Raw genomic sequence first — 18647 nt, forward strand, 5'->3', positions numbered from 1 at the left:
TTTCTTAAATATTGTATGTTAAGTCATAGACTGAAAATAATAAAACCATTTAATTGAATTTACTACGACTTATCTAAAAAAAATCTTCAAAATGAATTGTAAAATCCTTCTAGTTGTGCCAAAGGTGAAAGACTCACTAGAAGCAGTTCCTTGATCTCAAGATAAAACAATGGCTGCAAAATTTAAGCGTGTGTTAGAGGATAATTCCAGCTATAAAGAAATGCTACAAATCGCTGACATTCTCAGTGGAAAATGCGAAACAATCACTAAAATTCGGAACATTCTACTTACAAGTACGCACCAGTCACATAGACATAATCAATCTCGGCATTTAAACTAATTCTGACAGATAAGAGAAGTTTCACAGAAAAGAACCTGGAGAAATCGTTGATTCTTCAGTCATAATTATTATGTGAAAGGCGAAGAAAGTTAAAGTTATAGAGTTAAAGAGGTGCCGGTTCAATAATATACCTGTAAAATTACTGATTTTATTAGTGCATGCAAAGAAAAAAATATATTTAATACAAATGATGACAATTATTATTTTAAAATTCGTATATCTTATTATTAAACCAAATAATCCTCTTAAATGTATTTTTACTGCATACATTTTAATTTTTAGCGGATATTGCGACTGTTTTCATTGCATAGTTAATTGCGTATTTTCAGGATTTTAGTGCATGAAGTTCTATAATCTAGTTACGAGGTTGTGGATGCATATGAATAATTTAAAACTTATAACTACAGTCGTTTCATAGTCACGCAGTTTAAAAGGAAAGTTAGGATTATAACTACAGTCGTTTCATAGTCACGCAGTTTAAAAGGAAAGTTAGGATTATAACTACAGTCATTTCATAGTCACGCAGTTTAAAAGGAAAGTTAGGATTATAACTACAGTCATTTCACTGTCACTCAATAGCCACTGTAGTACAAGTGATATCTTAAAAATTTACAATTATTCCTGCATTATATTGAAAGAACCTGGCCTAAAAAAAAACTCGTGTCTCGTTTCCTGTCCTTACCTCTTGAGACGCCATGCCAGAACAAGAATCAGGACGAAGATGAGCAAGATGCTGGCAGACAACACTTCTGTGATGATGAAGACCATGTAGCTCAGGTCCTGCACCTCCTGCTTCAGCCGGGCAAAGTCTGCGCTTCCGACTGTGTCGTTCTATTAACAAAGCGAATTCTTTAACAATAGTTTCTTCGCTGTTGGCAGTTTTACCGTAGCTACTACAACGAGCTTCAGAAATCCACTTTCGTCCTTATTTTCAGAAATACATAATACATTTACTTAAATTAAAACTTAGTAAACACATAAGCACAAATTTAATGTCCTGAAGAGCGAGGAACTCATTTCACAATCAAAGAGATAAAGACAACGTTTTTGCCATTTCCTTGGAAAATAGCAATTTTGTTTGATATTTTTGTTCTTAGTGTTCCAAATAATTTCAAACAAAAATAAAATCTGTGCACGAAAAATGTTTACTTTGGAAATATTGTAGGTTTCTGGATTCGTCTGTCGATTTAAAAAGTACGAAAAATATGTCAAGATTGGATTACACTGTGAAATAAAAAAAATATTAAATGTTTCTATGTGCACATAAAATTCATGTCCTTGAAGAAACTTGCAGTACAGCTGTCCACTCCTCTGCGCTACAACTAAGTCATTTCCGAACAATTCTTGAACAAATCTATATTTGTTGTGCTATATTAGTCGATGTAATAAATAAAATATTAATAACTCTGGAGAAAAAAAGACACGATAACAAAGGTCGATTGTTCTCAGACTGACCTTCAGTTAATGCACTACAATAGTTCTAGTTTTACACATAGAGCCAAATAATAATAATAATAATAATAATAATAATAATAGTTTTATTTAACTTGACAGAGGCTGTAGAGCCTTCTCTAGCACTCAACCAGGAATAAAACTTCGATACAAAGAACATTACATATATATATATATATATATATATATATATATATATATATATATATATAGTGCGCAACAAATTGAATAAGATAATCATAATGTAAATGTAAACAATATCCCTGCATGAATTAGAGAAGACAGAGCGTGTGGGGTTTTATAAAAGAATCGGTCGGTTTCCATAACAACTGGAGATCCAATGAGCCGATGAACATTACATGCTACATGTTAATTCAAATTCCTGGCGATGAGTCTGATTAACAACCCTAAATCCGCTCAGTTCCCAACAAATTTACTAACTGATACTACATTAAAAAAAAAGTGCACGCTTTGTTTGATGTAACATAGCACAGCGACCTAGTCACGTTGTCTCAACTGTTTTCCTGTTCTGAAGTACAGGATTCCAACCCTGTTACTCTTAGTCCTTACTTCATTTTCTAAGCCACTCGAGTTCATAATTACTGTTTAAGTTCACATCCATGGTTAAAGTGAACGATGGCAAAATGATCTGTAGGCAGACAGTTGGATGGAAATACACCGGTGATTAAAATAATTCGTGTCAGAAATGTGATACATAGATTTTCATTTTAGTTCTTATCATTGATGAAACAATTCAATTCAATTCTCATATTACCAATGACATCGCAATTTCTAGTTAAATATTTAACTGTCATTCGAAAGATATGCATAAAATACGTTATTTACTGAGCCCCCAAAAATGAATTAATATAAATTGCGTAACGTACTCCTAAAGAAGAAAATATTTGACTTCATTTGTAAAATATAGACTATTTAATTAGATGTGTGAATAACTTAAAAAATTCACATGATATATTTACTAATATTACACTATTACAGTATCATGATTCCGTTCAGAGCTACCACATTTTAACCAAACACTGTGAAAAAATGTGAAGGTGAATTTCAATTAATACTAGAAGAACAAAAACTCAAATGATTTTAGTTCACCATGACATCGCCACATTTAGCCTAGTTATTTGTTTCTGTGGCAAATAAATAAGAATGTCGATGCCTCAACAGCGAGCTCAAGTTGCCGTGTGCTATATAGAAATAAAATACATTTTTTTGGTGCAAAGAAATTTCAGACAACGTACAGACAAGATGCACCTGATAAATAAACAATTAAGATATGTTTGGAGAATTTTCTAGTGCCGGAATTGCTCTGAAATAAAGTAGAGGAGTATGTAAATGTTCTCTGAAAACAAAGTGGAAGAAATTTCATTCTGCTCCAAGATGACGAGAAATTAGTTACATATTTTTACTTTCACTGCTTCTCTCGCCTATCAGATATCTGATAAATATTTGAGAAGGCCCTGTCCGTTTCAAATTTGAGTGTTCTGGAAACAAGATACAAAGAGATGGAAACAAGAACTCACCATGCTTGCAGTCTGCTTCTTGGAGTACGGCAGCACTACACTAAACTGCGTCTGGTTCCTGATCTGTCGGCGATAAGCCACGATAATGCTCCACGTGTTGTGATAGATAATGATTGTCTGTCACAGCGGATGTATTGCTTACCGTTACAATTAACAATACGCTATCAGCTGCGTGCGTTCTGACGTGAATGTTCAGTCCAGTACTAGGATCCTATCCCTGAAAGTCGACCGACACATGTACAGGCGAGTATTGTCGCTCCTATAATTTCTAAACTACACGACATATTCAATTTAAATAAATGGCGATCGATAGACGAAGGATCAATATCCAACGTGACCTTGAATTGGAGCAGGTGACGTCATCTAGCTATACGTGTGAGGGGGAAATTGAGGTACGGTCGCGCGGCAGTCGAGGCAGTGTAACTCGAGAATGCGAAGCAATACAACGTTCGGAGTGACATCAAACGATTCAGGCTAAAATCTCAATCGAGCAATAATCAGCAGTGGACGAGTTAAATTGAAAAAATTCGCGAGTAAAATTGAGTAATGAGAGAAAATTCGAAATGTCGAAGCATGTGCAGAGCAAATGGTAGAGGGCGTATAAGCAACGGGTTCCAAACGATGGAGCACGATGGTCACTAAAACAAACGAATGTTTACTTTTAATACAGTAGCCCTACAACATTGCTACTCCGGGAATACCGGCACAGCGAAGGTGTAACGGGTTTTCAGGGCATATAGACTGTCACTGCTGACACTTACCGTAAAAGCAATTCTATCAGCGACGTATTCACGCATAAAATGCTCCTCCTCTACAATTGCTATACTTCTTTTGATTTTCTGGAAACAGATCATGTTGCTATACTCCTTGTGACCTTTTGGCAACAGCTCATGTTACTAGGTATTTATAAGTTAGTGCACTCAAGTATTTGAAGCTGCCCACTTTATCCATTGTCTCATTTCGAATTCGCACGTTTACCTTTTCATTTTTCTTCCGAAACCATGGTCTTCGTCTTTTTTGCATTTATCTTCGTCCCATACTGCTCACAGCTGACATTTAGGTCCCTTATCCCTTAATGTCATCTCCTCTTCTGCTAACAACGCCATATCATCAACAAGTCTTATGCACTTTTTCTTACTTCTACTACCACTCTCCCCCATGTTTTTTTTTTTTTTTTTAGGTGATACGAAGTGATATTTGGCGAGATGAGACCGAGGATTCGCCATAGATTACCTGACATTTGCCTTACGGTTGGGGAAAATCTCGGGGAAAAAACCAACCAGGTAATCAGCCCATTCAGGAATCGAACCCGCGCCCAAGCGCAACTCCGGATCGGAATGCAAGCGCCTTAGCCGACTGAGCTATGCCTGTGGCTCCCCCCTCCCATGTTCTGAAAACAGTTTTTCACTAAATATTCTGCCATAAGGGCTAGTAAAATTAAAATTTTAGGCTGTTTTGGAAACTGCATTCGTACCTTACAGCTCATAATGATAGGTTTTTTTTAAGTGAATTGTCTATATTCGAGAGAAAAAGTAAAATATCTTGATATGAAAGCTTTAGTCTGACGTCACTCGTGATACCATGGAAACAGTGAGCTGGACTTCGTGTCTTGTGGTTTGTGACGCGGTCCGTCTCGCTTCATTCTATAGTTAATGTGCCTTTACCATCTTGCTCCTTTATTTTTTAGAGGTTATTTTATGACACTGTATCAACATCTCAGGTTATTTAGCGTCTGAATGAGATGAAGGTGATAATGCCGGTGAAATGAGTCCGGGATCCAGCACCGAAAGTTACCCAGCATTTGCTCAGATTGGGTTGAGGTTGAGGGAAAGTCCCGAAAAAAACCTCAACCAGGTAACTTTCCCCGACCAGGATTCGAACCCTGGTTTCGCGGCCAAACGCGCTAACTGTTACTCCACAGGTCTGGACTCTTGCTCCTTTATCTAATTAATTATTGGATAGGATGTACTCATCCTGGCTGTGTTAGTATTTATTTAATCCTTAAATTCATCCTCACGTGATCAAAAAATTACATATAAAGAATAAAGACGTTTCACGCAAAACAAGGGATTTCATAAATCGTCTGTGATATTTTTGTGAGTTGATAATTTTTACGGTTTCTTTGTGAGAACATTAGCTGTATAATAATAATGATAATAATAATAATAATAATAATAATAATAACAATAATAATAATGGTTTATTTAACCTGACAGAGTTCAGATCATACACCTTCCTTAACACTCAACCAGGAGCAAAACTTCGACACAAAGAACATTATTGTTATCATAATTTAATACTGTTAATGTGACTCGATCGCAATATGGAAATGAGCCGCATGCGTCAGCAAGCCCGGCGGTGCCTCTGGAACATATTTGTGCGCATGGCCTCGATTACTGTAGCTGTGTGAAGGCTTCTATCTCGTAAGCAGGGCTGCTTCTTAAATTCTGCTCAGATTACTTATGTATACGCCTCCCATTCACACATCCTCCCTCTGTCTCTGTCGCCGCACCCCACCCCACCCCCACCCCATCGTCACGGTTTCCAGAACCCCCCCTAGCTCTAGGCGAGGGGTAAGAGTTGTGTAGTACTATGCACACAAGCATAAGCGGAGTGATAAATGGGGCTCAGACGACATATTTATGCAAATATGGTGATGTTACGCCTAATTTGAGCATTCTTCCTCCGCTCAACTTATTCTTCGTAACCTCCCCGCTATTCTTCTTTTCGCAAAGCCTCGCATATCCATATTAATGCATGCCGTATTTTATGTTATTTAATTCTCATGGAAATGTTATCGAATTAGTCAAAACAGCAGACACAACTGGGAGCGCGCTATCTCGAGAAGAGCGCCTTTGTATCTTGCTAACGAGTTCCGCAGGACAGCCATCACAAGATCTTTCCAACTTTACAAATTGCGTATTAATCATCATCATCATCATCTAATTTATATATGTAATTTCGTCTTGTTTTAACAGCGATCAAAACTCATCCAATCATAATTTTCCTCTTGGATCTTCAGTTTTCTTCCAATGATGTTGTAATTATTTATGGTCTACTACTTTCTCATTATTTCTAAGAAGCATATAAAGACAACGTTATTGTTATAGTAGGTCTGTATATAGTATTTGTGGGTCTGGAAAATACTTTTAATAGAGTGGATAGGAATAAACTTATGAAGATCCTGAAGAAAATTGACGTGGGTTTGAAAGAGAGGAGGATATTATGTAATCTTTATATGAAACAACGAATCAAAATCAGCATAGGATAAAATGTCAGAGGGAAGTGGACTAGGGAAGGAGATACGACAAGGATACCCTTTATCACTTACCCTGTTCAACATCTACTTGGAAGATTTAGTGAAGAACTGTTTTCAAAACGTGAGTGGTGATAGTAGGAGAAAGAAGAATACAGTGTAAAACATTTGCTGATGATTAGACGTTGTTAACAGAAGAGGAGATGATACTGAGGGATACGCTATTGGAGCTAAAAGACAGCTGTGAGCAGTATGGAATGAAGATAAATGCAAATAAGACGAAGACCATGGTCATAGGAAGAAAAATAAACTTGCAAATTCTAAATGAGACAGTAGAGCAAGTGGAAATCTTCAAATAACGTACTTGGAGTGTAGACCTACTATGAGCAGCAACATGAGCTGCTGCCAGAAAGTCAAAAGGAGGATAACAATCCCAAAGGAAGCTTTTAATATAAAAATGAACATCTTCTGCGGACCTCTGGAAAAAGAACTAAGGCAGAGACTAGTGAAATGCTTCGTGTGGAGTGTGACATTGTATGAGGCATTAACATGGATATTACGACGAAGTGAAGAGAAATGACTGAAAGCATTTGAAATGTGGATATAGATAAGAATGGAGCGTGTGAAATGGACAGACAAAATAAGAGCTGGGTGTTGGAAAGAGTGGATGAAGAAAGAATAACGCTGAAACCGGTCTGGATAAGAAAAAGAAATTGGTTAGGTCACTAGCTCAAAAGAAACTGTCTACTGAATGATGAATTGGGAGGAATGATGCACGGGAGAAAAGTTCGGGGTAGAAGAAGGCATCAGATGATAGACAACATTAAGATAGGCCTATAAGGTTCGCATGCGGAGACTGAAATGAAGGCGGAAAAGAGGGAAGATTGAAAATGTTGGGTTCGTTGTAGTGAAGGACCTGCCTTTGAACAGAGGACTATGAATGAGTGAATTTGAAGAGAAAGTTGTAATACTGCGGATGACAAGATTTTATGGAAATACCTAGGCCTGTGTTATGTTAGTCAGTTTATCCGGAAATGACTGTTACAAAACTATTGAACCATTTATATAAAATAAGATAAAATAACTTGAAGTTGCCTCAGACGATTTTTCATAATTTTTTTTATTTGAAATCTTATAATAAACAAAATAGTGTTGGCCGTATGTCTCCAGAAATGCTTTTATCAGAGAAATCCATAATTATTTATAGAACTATACCTCTTATCTCGATTGACTGATTACATGATAGAGGTTTTCCGATATTGTCCTGAACTGCAAAGCGAATTTTAGGTAACCTAGAATCTTATAATAATTCATCTCGCTAAAATATCGTTTTGCAGCCACCAATTCCATCAACTGTAGAAACAGCGAGTTGATACGGGTGTCTGTTTTCAATTTATTCTGTTGTTTTATTCGAAAGTAACTAGTAAATAGTGGATATAAATAAAGGCCTTCTTCAATATGAAGTTCAGGGTAAAGATTTGGTAGTAGCTATAGAAATTGATTGATTGATTGATTGATTGATTGATTGATTGATTGATTGATTGATTGATTGATTGATTGATTGATTGATTGATTGCGATCAACTATGCCTAGAGTTCCTTGGTAATAATTGAATATAAGAGTTGAGACAACAGATCCAAACATCGCCTACCTTGTAGCATAATCAAGTGAGCACTTCGAACAAGTTAATAGGACGTTTCCCTCATTCCTCATTTATAAAGTAGCTGTAATAGTAGTTTGTATGTATTATAATAAATAATAAGATAGGCCTATGTTATAAAATTACATAATGTATTGTAGGTGTAATATAATAGGCCTATGGTTTACTTCTCATGATATTAATTTTGTTTTCCCATTTTCAGTGCTATGAAATCATTACAAATTTTTTTGTTGATGGGATCAGAGACCATATTATAAAGTCTAAACTCTCATTATAAAGGGACTCCAGAGACTAGACAATACAGATAATGAGGGATTTATTATTTCATCGACCTAATTAATTTTTATTTGAGTATATGTGTACCCAGATTTATTAATTGTATGTTAATGGAAGTCGTGGTTGGACCCAACCAATCAGAAAGAGTAACTTATGCTCAGTGTCTCAACTCTTAGCCTATATTCAGTTATTATCGAGGGACTCTAACTGTGACAAGACAAAAGCGACAATAAAAAATCGATAACATTACAATGATAAATGGATCTTATTGGTTTAAATTAAACAGATTTTTACCCTCTATTGGTGAATTTGTATACAAACGAAAGATACTGTATCATCATCTCATTGGTCTATTGTGTATCATTGATCTTATTTCATTGGCTGAAAGAAGTTCACTTGAAGTTCTCATATAGGCTACAAGATGGCACACATTTTCTTTTTACTTTTGGCTTTTGTCTTTTTCAGGCTTCTAATTTTTTAGGTTAGTCTTGTCTTTAAAAGTATTCCTTCATTAGCTTCACTTACATTAAATTAACCTTTAAGCCTCGTCCTGAATCAGTCTTTAATCCTGGCAGCTCGGTGGGAACTAAACTCCTGTGATAGTTGTGTGCTAGGTTCAGACACACTAACAGTGTCACTTTTAATGCTAGATAGAAACGAGTGCAAGAGAGGCTGTATACTGCATGTCTGGCCGCACCCCCACTCCCAACAAACCCTCTCACTTCCTTTCCGTGCGAGTAATTTGTTGATCGTCATAACCTCATTACGTTTCAACTGTGTTCCGGCTTTTTGTACAACTGAAGTGAGTGGAGCAAAACGTCACACTCGGCTGCCAGGGGGTGGAAGGAGAATAGGGGTAGTTTAGTTCTGCTGTTACATATAGGGGGGATATACTTCACTCTCACTACTGCCACCATTCCATATTTCTCTTTCTAAGTGAGTGGCTATTGTACCAACTGTTGTATAAACACACTTGCACTACGGTAAATGTGATTTTTGTGTGCAGGTCCACCTGGACGAGCCGAAGTGCAAGCCAGCATCAGTTAGGTGAGTACCTGATTCTCTTTATTCCCAGCTCACAATTGCTCCAATATTAAAGCCGTGTCCCTATTGTTCTTGAATATTTTTATACCTTAAAATGGAAATCGATTAACTGATCGTTTCGGAAGAGTTTGCTTAATTTAGTAGGAACCTTAAAAAAATAACTGCAATATTAATTGATTAACTAGCGGACTTACTCGTGTTAATTATGTAAGTCTGTGCGGCTTACAGCTGTTTCGGTGCTTCATCACACCATCCTCAGAGCCTAGGAGACTTACATAATTAACACGAGTAAGTCCGCTAGTTAATCAATTACTTATATTCAAGTATTAAAAGTAGTGTACGCAAGATTCAAAATGAACTGCAATAGGCCTACAGTCATATTCTTGTTTTTTAATAGCTTCATGCTATAGTCTCCGGCCGTTAAATAAATAATTAGGCCTGTAATTATAATCATCTTATCGTGTATGCAAAATCTCTTTGGTCGAAAGGAACGTTAAACATGAAATAATTAAAAAATATATATTCTCCTCTCTAAATAACCTCTTTTGTTTTGAAGAAACGTTAATAATAAGTTATATAATGTAACTTATCAAGAGAAGCTTTAGCGGAAGAATCCAGTGTTTTCGGACAAAGCGCATACGTGTCCGGAATGTAGGATGAGTCCGCTAAAATTCTTCACTTAGGCTATGTCGAGCATACAATATTTTTTTTTAGTAAAAACTCCCTAAACTATGTTATACGAAGAATTTGAAGTTGAATAATTTTATTTAAAAGTAAATGACTAAGAAGTGATTACTCGTATCTACTACAAAAATGGTAATTTAGATTAGCTCCATTGTTATTTAGAATAACTAGGTCTACGTTATTATTATGTTCATAAAAAGGAACAGTTAGGGCCTAAGTAATATTTCGTCCTCGAGTGGAAGATCTTGCAAGTCTGTCTATTTTGAAAGAAGTTAATTTTTGAAACAATCTTCTGATTCACCTGCAAACTCACAGATACGAGGTATCACTTCTTAACCATCGATATTTAATTAATTAATTATTTCGTTGAGGTGTTGCTATGTCGACTTTACAAGGCGCTTAATAGTCCGAAAAGCAATACATTGCTTTAGAGAACATGTAGAAAAATAAATAATTACACTTGATTACTCCCTCGGAATAAGAGTAGGCCTATATGGTACATTGTTTCCCTATGTACTTAGACCCTTATTCCGGGGAGGGGGGTATTCAATTATAATCATCTTATCGTCTTTCAATAGCGTCTATAGTTTAAGAAGGACGTTAAATTTAATAAATAATTACAATCAGTTCTTCGTGTATGAAAGATCTCTGTTGTTAGAAAGGAACTTTAAATAATGAATAACTAGAATTAAAAATATCTTGTCGTCTCTAAATAGTCTCCTTTTCTTAAGGAACGGTAGATAAAAAATCACAATTACAATCATCTCATCGTTTACGAGTAGTCTCTGCATTTTAAAAGAAGCGTTACAATTAGGCCCCTACAATAATCTCATCGTATCTGAATAGGCTCTGCTGTTTAAAGGATAGTACCACAGTCTAGCCACGAAGCTCAATACGTAGGGAATATGCATCCAGAGATACTTAGTTGCTAACCACAAGGATCACTACTATCGTCTCATCACAGACATTGCGAAATAATACCTGCACAGTCTATTGTTCCTAGTACCCTCATCAACTCAAGCTTCGTGACTATAGGCTATATACTTACTAGGCTGTGATAGTAGTCTACGTTAAACAAATAATTACAATTACAATCATCTCGACGTCTTTGAATAGCGTCTCTAGTTTAAATTAATTAGAATTACAATCACCTATAGCCCCTGCTATTTAAAGTGTTAATTATATAATAATCTGAATTACAATCATCTTATGATCCCTTGAATCTTGTGTGTAATTTAAAAATATATTAGGCCTAAATTAAAATTTTACAACTACCAATTCTTTCCGTTTCCTCGTGCATCATTCCATCAGAACTGAGTAACGTCTGTAACTGCAGGAAATTAGTCTTCTGCACTGTGTACTATCTCCAGAACACAACAACTTGCATCTGAAATGGGTAACTTCGATCACGAAGCGAAGCGACCGGCTCTGCGACATGACGGGGGGAAATGTTTGACTGGTGATCTGTGGAAGGAGAGAGAGGCATCGCCGGTATAAAATCATTATTGCAGTGATGAATTGTTAAGTAGAAAACGAGTTCAAAATTCGGATACGTTTCTTTTCATTTTATGCAAATTTCGTTACAACATAGGATTAGGTGCGTTCTCTAGCGTACATGACTGAAGACGGTAAACTATTTTGTAAAACTCACATTAATCTTAGCTGTGCATGTATGGAAACTAGATTTATACAAGCAGTGGCAGTCTCTAAGTCCATTGCCTCAAAATGAGGAGTGATATCGACTCTTCTGTATGGATCTGAAAGATGTAACCTAATATTAAGCCAGTTTCAGGAAGTAGAAGCATGCTCTTCATGACCATGAACGAAAAAAAAAGCAGCTAACCGAATACTTTGATAAAACACAATACTTATCATACAACTATATGTTCTACATTGTGGATGACATGATCCATATCCTCTATCACTCTAGTGACCATAGCATCACACTGCTACCTTGTTGCATTGTGCAGAACGAACATCGTGTAGACTACGTGGAATGGACGTAAAGTACTGTTCTTTCGATATTCCCCACAAAAATAAGCGTCACACAAAGACAAATCAAGACCGTGCAAGATATGAAAAGTCTGAGTGTTAGAAATCAACAGATCGGGAAACATCTGTTGGAGCAGGCGCCCATTCCCATGACCAATAGGAGCTGTAGCCCCATCTTGTTCGAACACTTGCTTATTCATATCAAAATTATTTAGCTCACAAATGTTTCCAAATACTGTACCCCTGAAACGTTCAATAACTTGATCTCTATACACTTGTGCAGTTCTGTTTCCATTTTCGCCTACAGTGAAATAGCCTACACTTATACCAGTGATGTGACAAGACACAGCGGCCCACAATGTAACTTTTCCCGAATGTAGTAGTCTCTGTACATACTTACTCATCCGACAATTCTGTTTATTGACATGTCCACTGAGTAGGTATCACATGACACTCGTCAGACCATCACCAATTTCGGAGATAATCAGGATATTCATAAACATTGGCCAGAATACGTGCACAATAAGGCAGACAGCTTGATCAGTCCGTGGAATACATTCATTTGATATGAGTGCGCTCCAATATCCACACTCTTACTTTGAACACTAGAGTAATTTCGGACCGCTGTGTATGCAATTGCATTAGACCTGCAAGATTAGACTTTATAGCCTATTGCGACTTCATTTTAAGCCTGTCCATAATTTCCTTTATCTCCATGGATCTCTACTTCCCTTCGGTCTCTAGTCCAGAATTCTTCCACGAATGAGTCTGTACGGAGGTAGATGTTACATAGATCCATTGTTCAGTGTCCATTTGCTTTTAGTAAAAAATAGTGATAATAATAATAATAATAATAATAATAATAATAATAATAATAATAATAATAATAAATTGGAGACCCATTTTACTTTACTTAATTATGCTGAAGCTTTCGACAAAGTTAAAAAAGATCTTTGACATAGACTACCTATTGAAGGATAAGAATGTCCTTAATTTATTGTTACAGAACTCAATAGATTATTTTCAAAGCGACTCTTGTCCATTCCTATAACTTTGTGGGAAATCACAAAACACATTTTTAGGTCTAAAATTTCTTACCAGCTAAGCAAGAGACATTATGAAACCAAATAGGTTGGGTCCATCTTTGATTTCAAAGCTGGAACTAATATTTTGTCGCAATTTTGCTGTGGACAAGAGTCAATTTGATTCAGTAGCCATTTTTAACGCAAGATTTTATTGGTTTACAAGGCGTTCTGAAGGCCAATCACGACAGTTGCATGTAGAGTTATATTTTAAGAATGCTTGGACACAAGAAGCTCGTTTTCTTACGAGGTGGACAAGAGACGTTTTGAAAATGAGCTCCTCAACTGTCTAGCCTACACTAGAAATAATGAAAATTAAAAATAAACAACCAGATATCAGGCAATTGGCTAGATAGGTTAATAATAGAGTTAGGCAGGAATGTCCATCATTACCAACCTTTTTCAACACTTACATGAATGACAAGATTTCCAAATGGAACCAAATCTATTCACCAGGCATTATCTTAACAAAATTCTACTAAATTAAACACTCTACGTTTTTAGGATGATCCAACTCGAGCGATAATTTACGAAGAGTCATATTTACATAACAGGAAATTGGGGCTAGAAATATCTATACGAAATTCTAAAACGATAACAATTTTAGGACAGCACCTATTAAGAAGCAAAATCATAAGATATTAATTAATGTTGGAGCAATTATCAAATATTTAGACTAATACCTCAGATGTGATAGGGCCGATAGGGAGTTTATATATGACAAGAAACTTAAAAAGATGCAGGCCTAAGTTAGGCCTACATAACAAATATCACAAAGTTTAGGCCTACATAAATCTGAGGAATAATAAATGACACTGAAAAGTTAATTCGCCACAAATGTCTTTCCAAATCAAAATATAGGCCTATTAGCCTAATGCCCTAGTCCTTCCTATACTTTTGTAAGTTGTACATGATAGATAAATTTTGACCCTAAAACAAAGAGATAAGAAATTGCATCAGTTACATGAAGACAAACCATCTACAACACACAACAGAAACAGGAACTCAAGAATAGTAACAATGGCCTACTGGCATACCCACAGATCCTAACACGCGATATGACCACATGTTAAAGCGTGTATAGGTAAATAAACTAAAAAAAATTACTGTAAAAGGTAAAGGTATCCCCGTAACATGCCATGAAGGCACTTGGGGGGCATAGAGGTAGAGCCCCATGCTTTCCATGACCTCGGCACTAGAATGAGGTGGTGTGGTCGGCACCACGCTCTGACCGCCTTTTACCCCCGGGAAAGACCCGGTACTCAATTTTTATAGAAGGCTGAGTGAACCTTGGGGCCGTTCTGAAAGTTTGGCAACGAGAAAAAATCCTGTCACCACCTGGGATCGAACCCCGGACCTTCCAGTCCGTAGCCAGCTGCTCTACCAACTGAGCTACCCGGCCACCCAAAAAAAATTACTGTAGACCATTGAAATGAAATTCCTCAGAAAAACTGTAGGGACGCCGGGATCTAGTAGACTCTGATGATGTTGTGAAGGATACACCGAAACAGCTGTAAGCCACACGTGGTTGTATAATTTAACACTAGTAAGTTGCTATTTAATCAATCATTTATATAATATTATACTCTTTTTGACTTCAACAGATATGAAGAAATTTTAGCAGAAATAAAATAATGTTCAATTAGGTGAAGACAAAATGTTATTATAAGTGTAAATTAGCTACACCATGTGGCCAGAATGTACCCTACGGCGTAAGAATCTCAAAGATAATGACGACATCATAGAAGACCAGGCAGACCACTTATACGTCTACTGGATGGGGACGAAACAGACATACTGAGACCGTATTTTTAATAGATAAAACGCGGAAAGAAGTGGCATTTAAAGCATCATAAAACACAGCTGCTCATTAAAAAATGTAGCAAAGTAAAATAAGTGAAAATATTGATAATTTATGTATTCATTATAACATATATTTTTATATTAGGCCTAGCATTTTAGTGCTTATTTTGAACGTATTTAAGCCTGTATGCTTTTAACGTTTTAAGTGCGAGCTCTAGACCAACAACGTGTAATGAAGTGTTTGAACATACGATAAATGCACTAGAATCTGATGAAAGTCCAGGGGAAGAGCAAAAAGGAGAGGAGATGAAGGTAGAAGAGCTTTGGGGATTGAGAATGCGAGGAGTGCTCATTCGGCAGGCTTGTGTAAGAAAGGAGAGGATTTCCATCAAACCATGGAAGTCACGAAAAGGTGAAGATCCCCCCTGAACCAATTATCTAGCGCGTAAAAGCACATGATTTAAATCCTGGTAACTATTGTATAACGTTGGTATGACTGCTGCATCCCTCCTCCTCCGGACCAAAAACTCCGCCCCTCATACAAATTCTCGCCCCCCTCCGCCCCTGCCGCTAGTCGCAAAAACATCCTCTCCGGACAACCTTTTCACTCGTTGCACTGCCGGAAAACACATGGTAGCGTGCCGGGCGCGGTTTTATTGTGGCCTGCAGGAAGGGTCGGGGGTAACAATGCAAATGTCATCGGGGGTAAAACCGATGATGAAATTACGGAAATGTCGTCGCATGTGTACTGGGCCTGACAGGCAACTCTTTCCTCCCGCTGCTGTCATCGCTCTCAAGTTCCGAACTTTTCGGCAACCAGAATCACGTGTCAATTAGCCTTTCTCCACGATACGACCGGGTGGCTTAAGATGGTATGAAGTCTGTAAAAGTGTGCAAAAATTAAACAGAAAATAGTTGATACTCTACTAAACACTGTGGGGTAGCGAACTCTGACTCTATTGAAACAGTTATGTTATTGTTTTGTTTCATGGCCTACTCCATATGAATACACACATTTATTTTGTATTACATTATCAAAGCAATTGAAAGAACCATAACATTTACAAAAGAGTATTCATTATTTATGCTGAGTCAAAATTCTATTTGTATGCAAAATAGAATTGAGATTTCAAATAAGTAAACTTTAATATAGGATGCCACTAGAAAAAAGTGTTACTATTTTGCTACACCCTGTACATAAATCAATACTTTTGTGAGATTACATCCATAAGTGTTTAGTTAGATATCTCTAACAACTTGTGTTTTTGGTATTTTTTCATAAAATGAATATATAAAGAGTTATTAGCAATATTCCATACTTAATTAACACACTGTATGTAAACCTTGTATCACGTAAATAAATAATCTAATTTTAAAATAATTCAAACCAATATAGGCCTATACAAATTTCACAATTACACTTCCAAGATACACAATTCAACCATCATAAACAAAAAATTACAAACTATACTGCACATAACATATTGGATATGAACTATGAACAAAGGTTTCCATATGAAAATATAACTGTAAACTAGTTTTCCCTTACACATATCTTTAATATAAACACACATGATAACTATGATTTATATAACAAACCCACATACGACATCCAACCCTGAATATTAAGATACAAAATAAATTTATGTTATCAAGTAAGTGAAAGCTCGTAGATACTTTTTTAAATTCATGTCTTTTAAAATTCACGTTTTCAAATTTTATCTTGATTGATTTTATATGGTTAGCCCACATTTTAATTAGGTTATTTTTATTGAAAACCAAAAGTATCTGATGATGCCACAAAGAATGGCGAAAACGTTTATACAAGAAATAGGCCTATGTACAATTGGGTTAAAAAAGAATGGGCCGACACTTGGTAGTTTAAATGTGAAGTTTTTAGTCAGGTTCACATGAGTGAACTCATTGCGTTCAAAGGCAATGCTGTGACGTTTGCTCTTTGATTGTGACCCGTCTACAATGTAGCTAGTGTTGCGAGGTGGTGTAACGTAGGGGTAAGGTTTCTGATTTCGAAATCAGAGGTTGTAAGTAAGCTTCCCAGCAGGGTTGATTTTTTTATTGTATTATTTTACATTTTTAATGACAAGTGTTAGTGGAATTTGTTAATAAAATTTCTTATGCAAGTATTGCAAACATATTATAGCCCATTATTCGTGGGATATTAGGTCTATTAGGCCCGACCTGGCCTGTATACAAAATTAATAGTTTATTTGCTTCCTAAAAAATCAGAAACACCTAAAATATAAATAAACACAAATTATGCAAAGAAACATGTATAAACCCCCCAAAAAAAGACCTGTGGTAGTGACTAGTATTTCGTCCACAAACCACCTGGTCGGCCGCGCATCTCTAGAGCCTACAAGGGAAGAGGACGCCATCTTAATGAAAGAAGTTGAAAACCACTCTTTTCGAAGTGCCTTTGAATTAAAGATGGCGTCCTACTTTCCTGGCTTCACTAACTATGAGGAGGCATTTTAGAGAGCGTGGCATAAGGTCTCGTCGAACTGCGACGAAAGAACATTTGAAAATGGATCATGTCGTGGACTTCGACTGGAGAAATGTCAACGCTCCCTGTGAAGAATAGTCTACAGGCCTAGGTAAACAAAAAATACAGAAAGCTAAACTCCAATATGAACTGAAGAATGGTAAACATTATCACTTTAGTATTGCCATTATTAAAACAAATAGAACTAAATTCTATGTTTACAATGGTAACATGTTTTAATGTTGTAGTTAAACATATTTTTAAAATCTATAAATCAGATATAAATGGAGATGGTTTTATTAACAGACAGGAATGTTGTTCGGGGGAGGGGTTATGCTATTTACTAAACATTCAATCGACTTCCAGGCGATGTTGCCACTTGGTACTTGTGTAAATGATGTATAAAAATCTATAAATTTTTTACCTCGTTTCGATAGATTTAGTATTTATCAATTATTTTATTGCTATTTCACTCTTCAGAGACCTTGATGCAGCTAGAATCAACCCTTATTTTATAACATAGGCCTATTTTAGAACAAAATACAGCACATTTGCATGGTTTAATTGTGTCGTCTTGTGAACTGGAGCTTCAAAGGAGACGTACAAGCGCACTGTTCTGTTTCTGGAACTTAAGACATTTGTCGCCGGCCTATTCTTTTTTTAACCTTATTGTACACTATGTAATGTGTAAAGAATTTTACTTTATGGTATTATAATTGATAAGTATTTGACGGGAACCAAAAAAATTACCCTAAAATCTCAGATCTAGTGGTGAGTCGGGTAACACGGCCCTTTGTTGCCCACGTTAAATTTCTACGATGAATAATCTGTGCAGTTGAAGGCGTCGTTAAACAAAATACTGTTACTGCTACTACTACTATGATTTAAGAGGGACGTTAAATACATTTGCGGTTAGATTTCAAGTAATGATTATAATAATTACAATTGCTGCAGTAGTCTCTGTAGGTCTAATTAGAAAAATTTCAATAAAATTTAGGGTACGACTGCAATGAATGA

At 36.2% G+C, this 18647-nt stretch overlaps 1 protein-coding gene across 1 annotated transcript in view; it reads right to left on the minus strand.

The window, feature by feature from the left end:
- LOC138691229 (uncharacterized) overlaps nt 1-18647 on the minus strand; it is a 62927-nt gene that overhangs the window by 10239 nt on the left and 34041 nt on the right. The window contains exon 2 of the mRNA XM_069813037.1: nt 1023-1171. Within this exon, the coding sequence (XP_069669138.1) occupies nt 1023-1171 (149 nt within the window). The remainder of the gene's footprint in view (nt 1-1022; nt 1172-18647) is intronic.

Source organism: Periplaneta americana, chromosome 16 (assembly GCF_040183065.1).
Source record: "Periplaneta americana isolate PAMFEO1 chromosome 16, P.americana_PAMFEO1_priV1, whole genome shotgun sequence".
Classification (NCBI taxonomy): Eukaryota; Metazoa; Arthropoda; class Insecta; order Blattodea; family Blattidae; genus Periplaneta; species Periplaneta americana.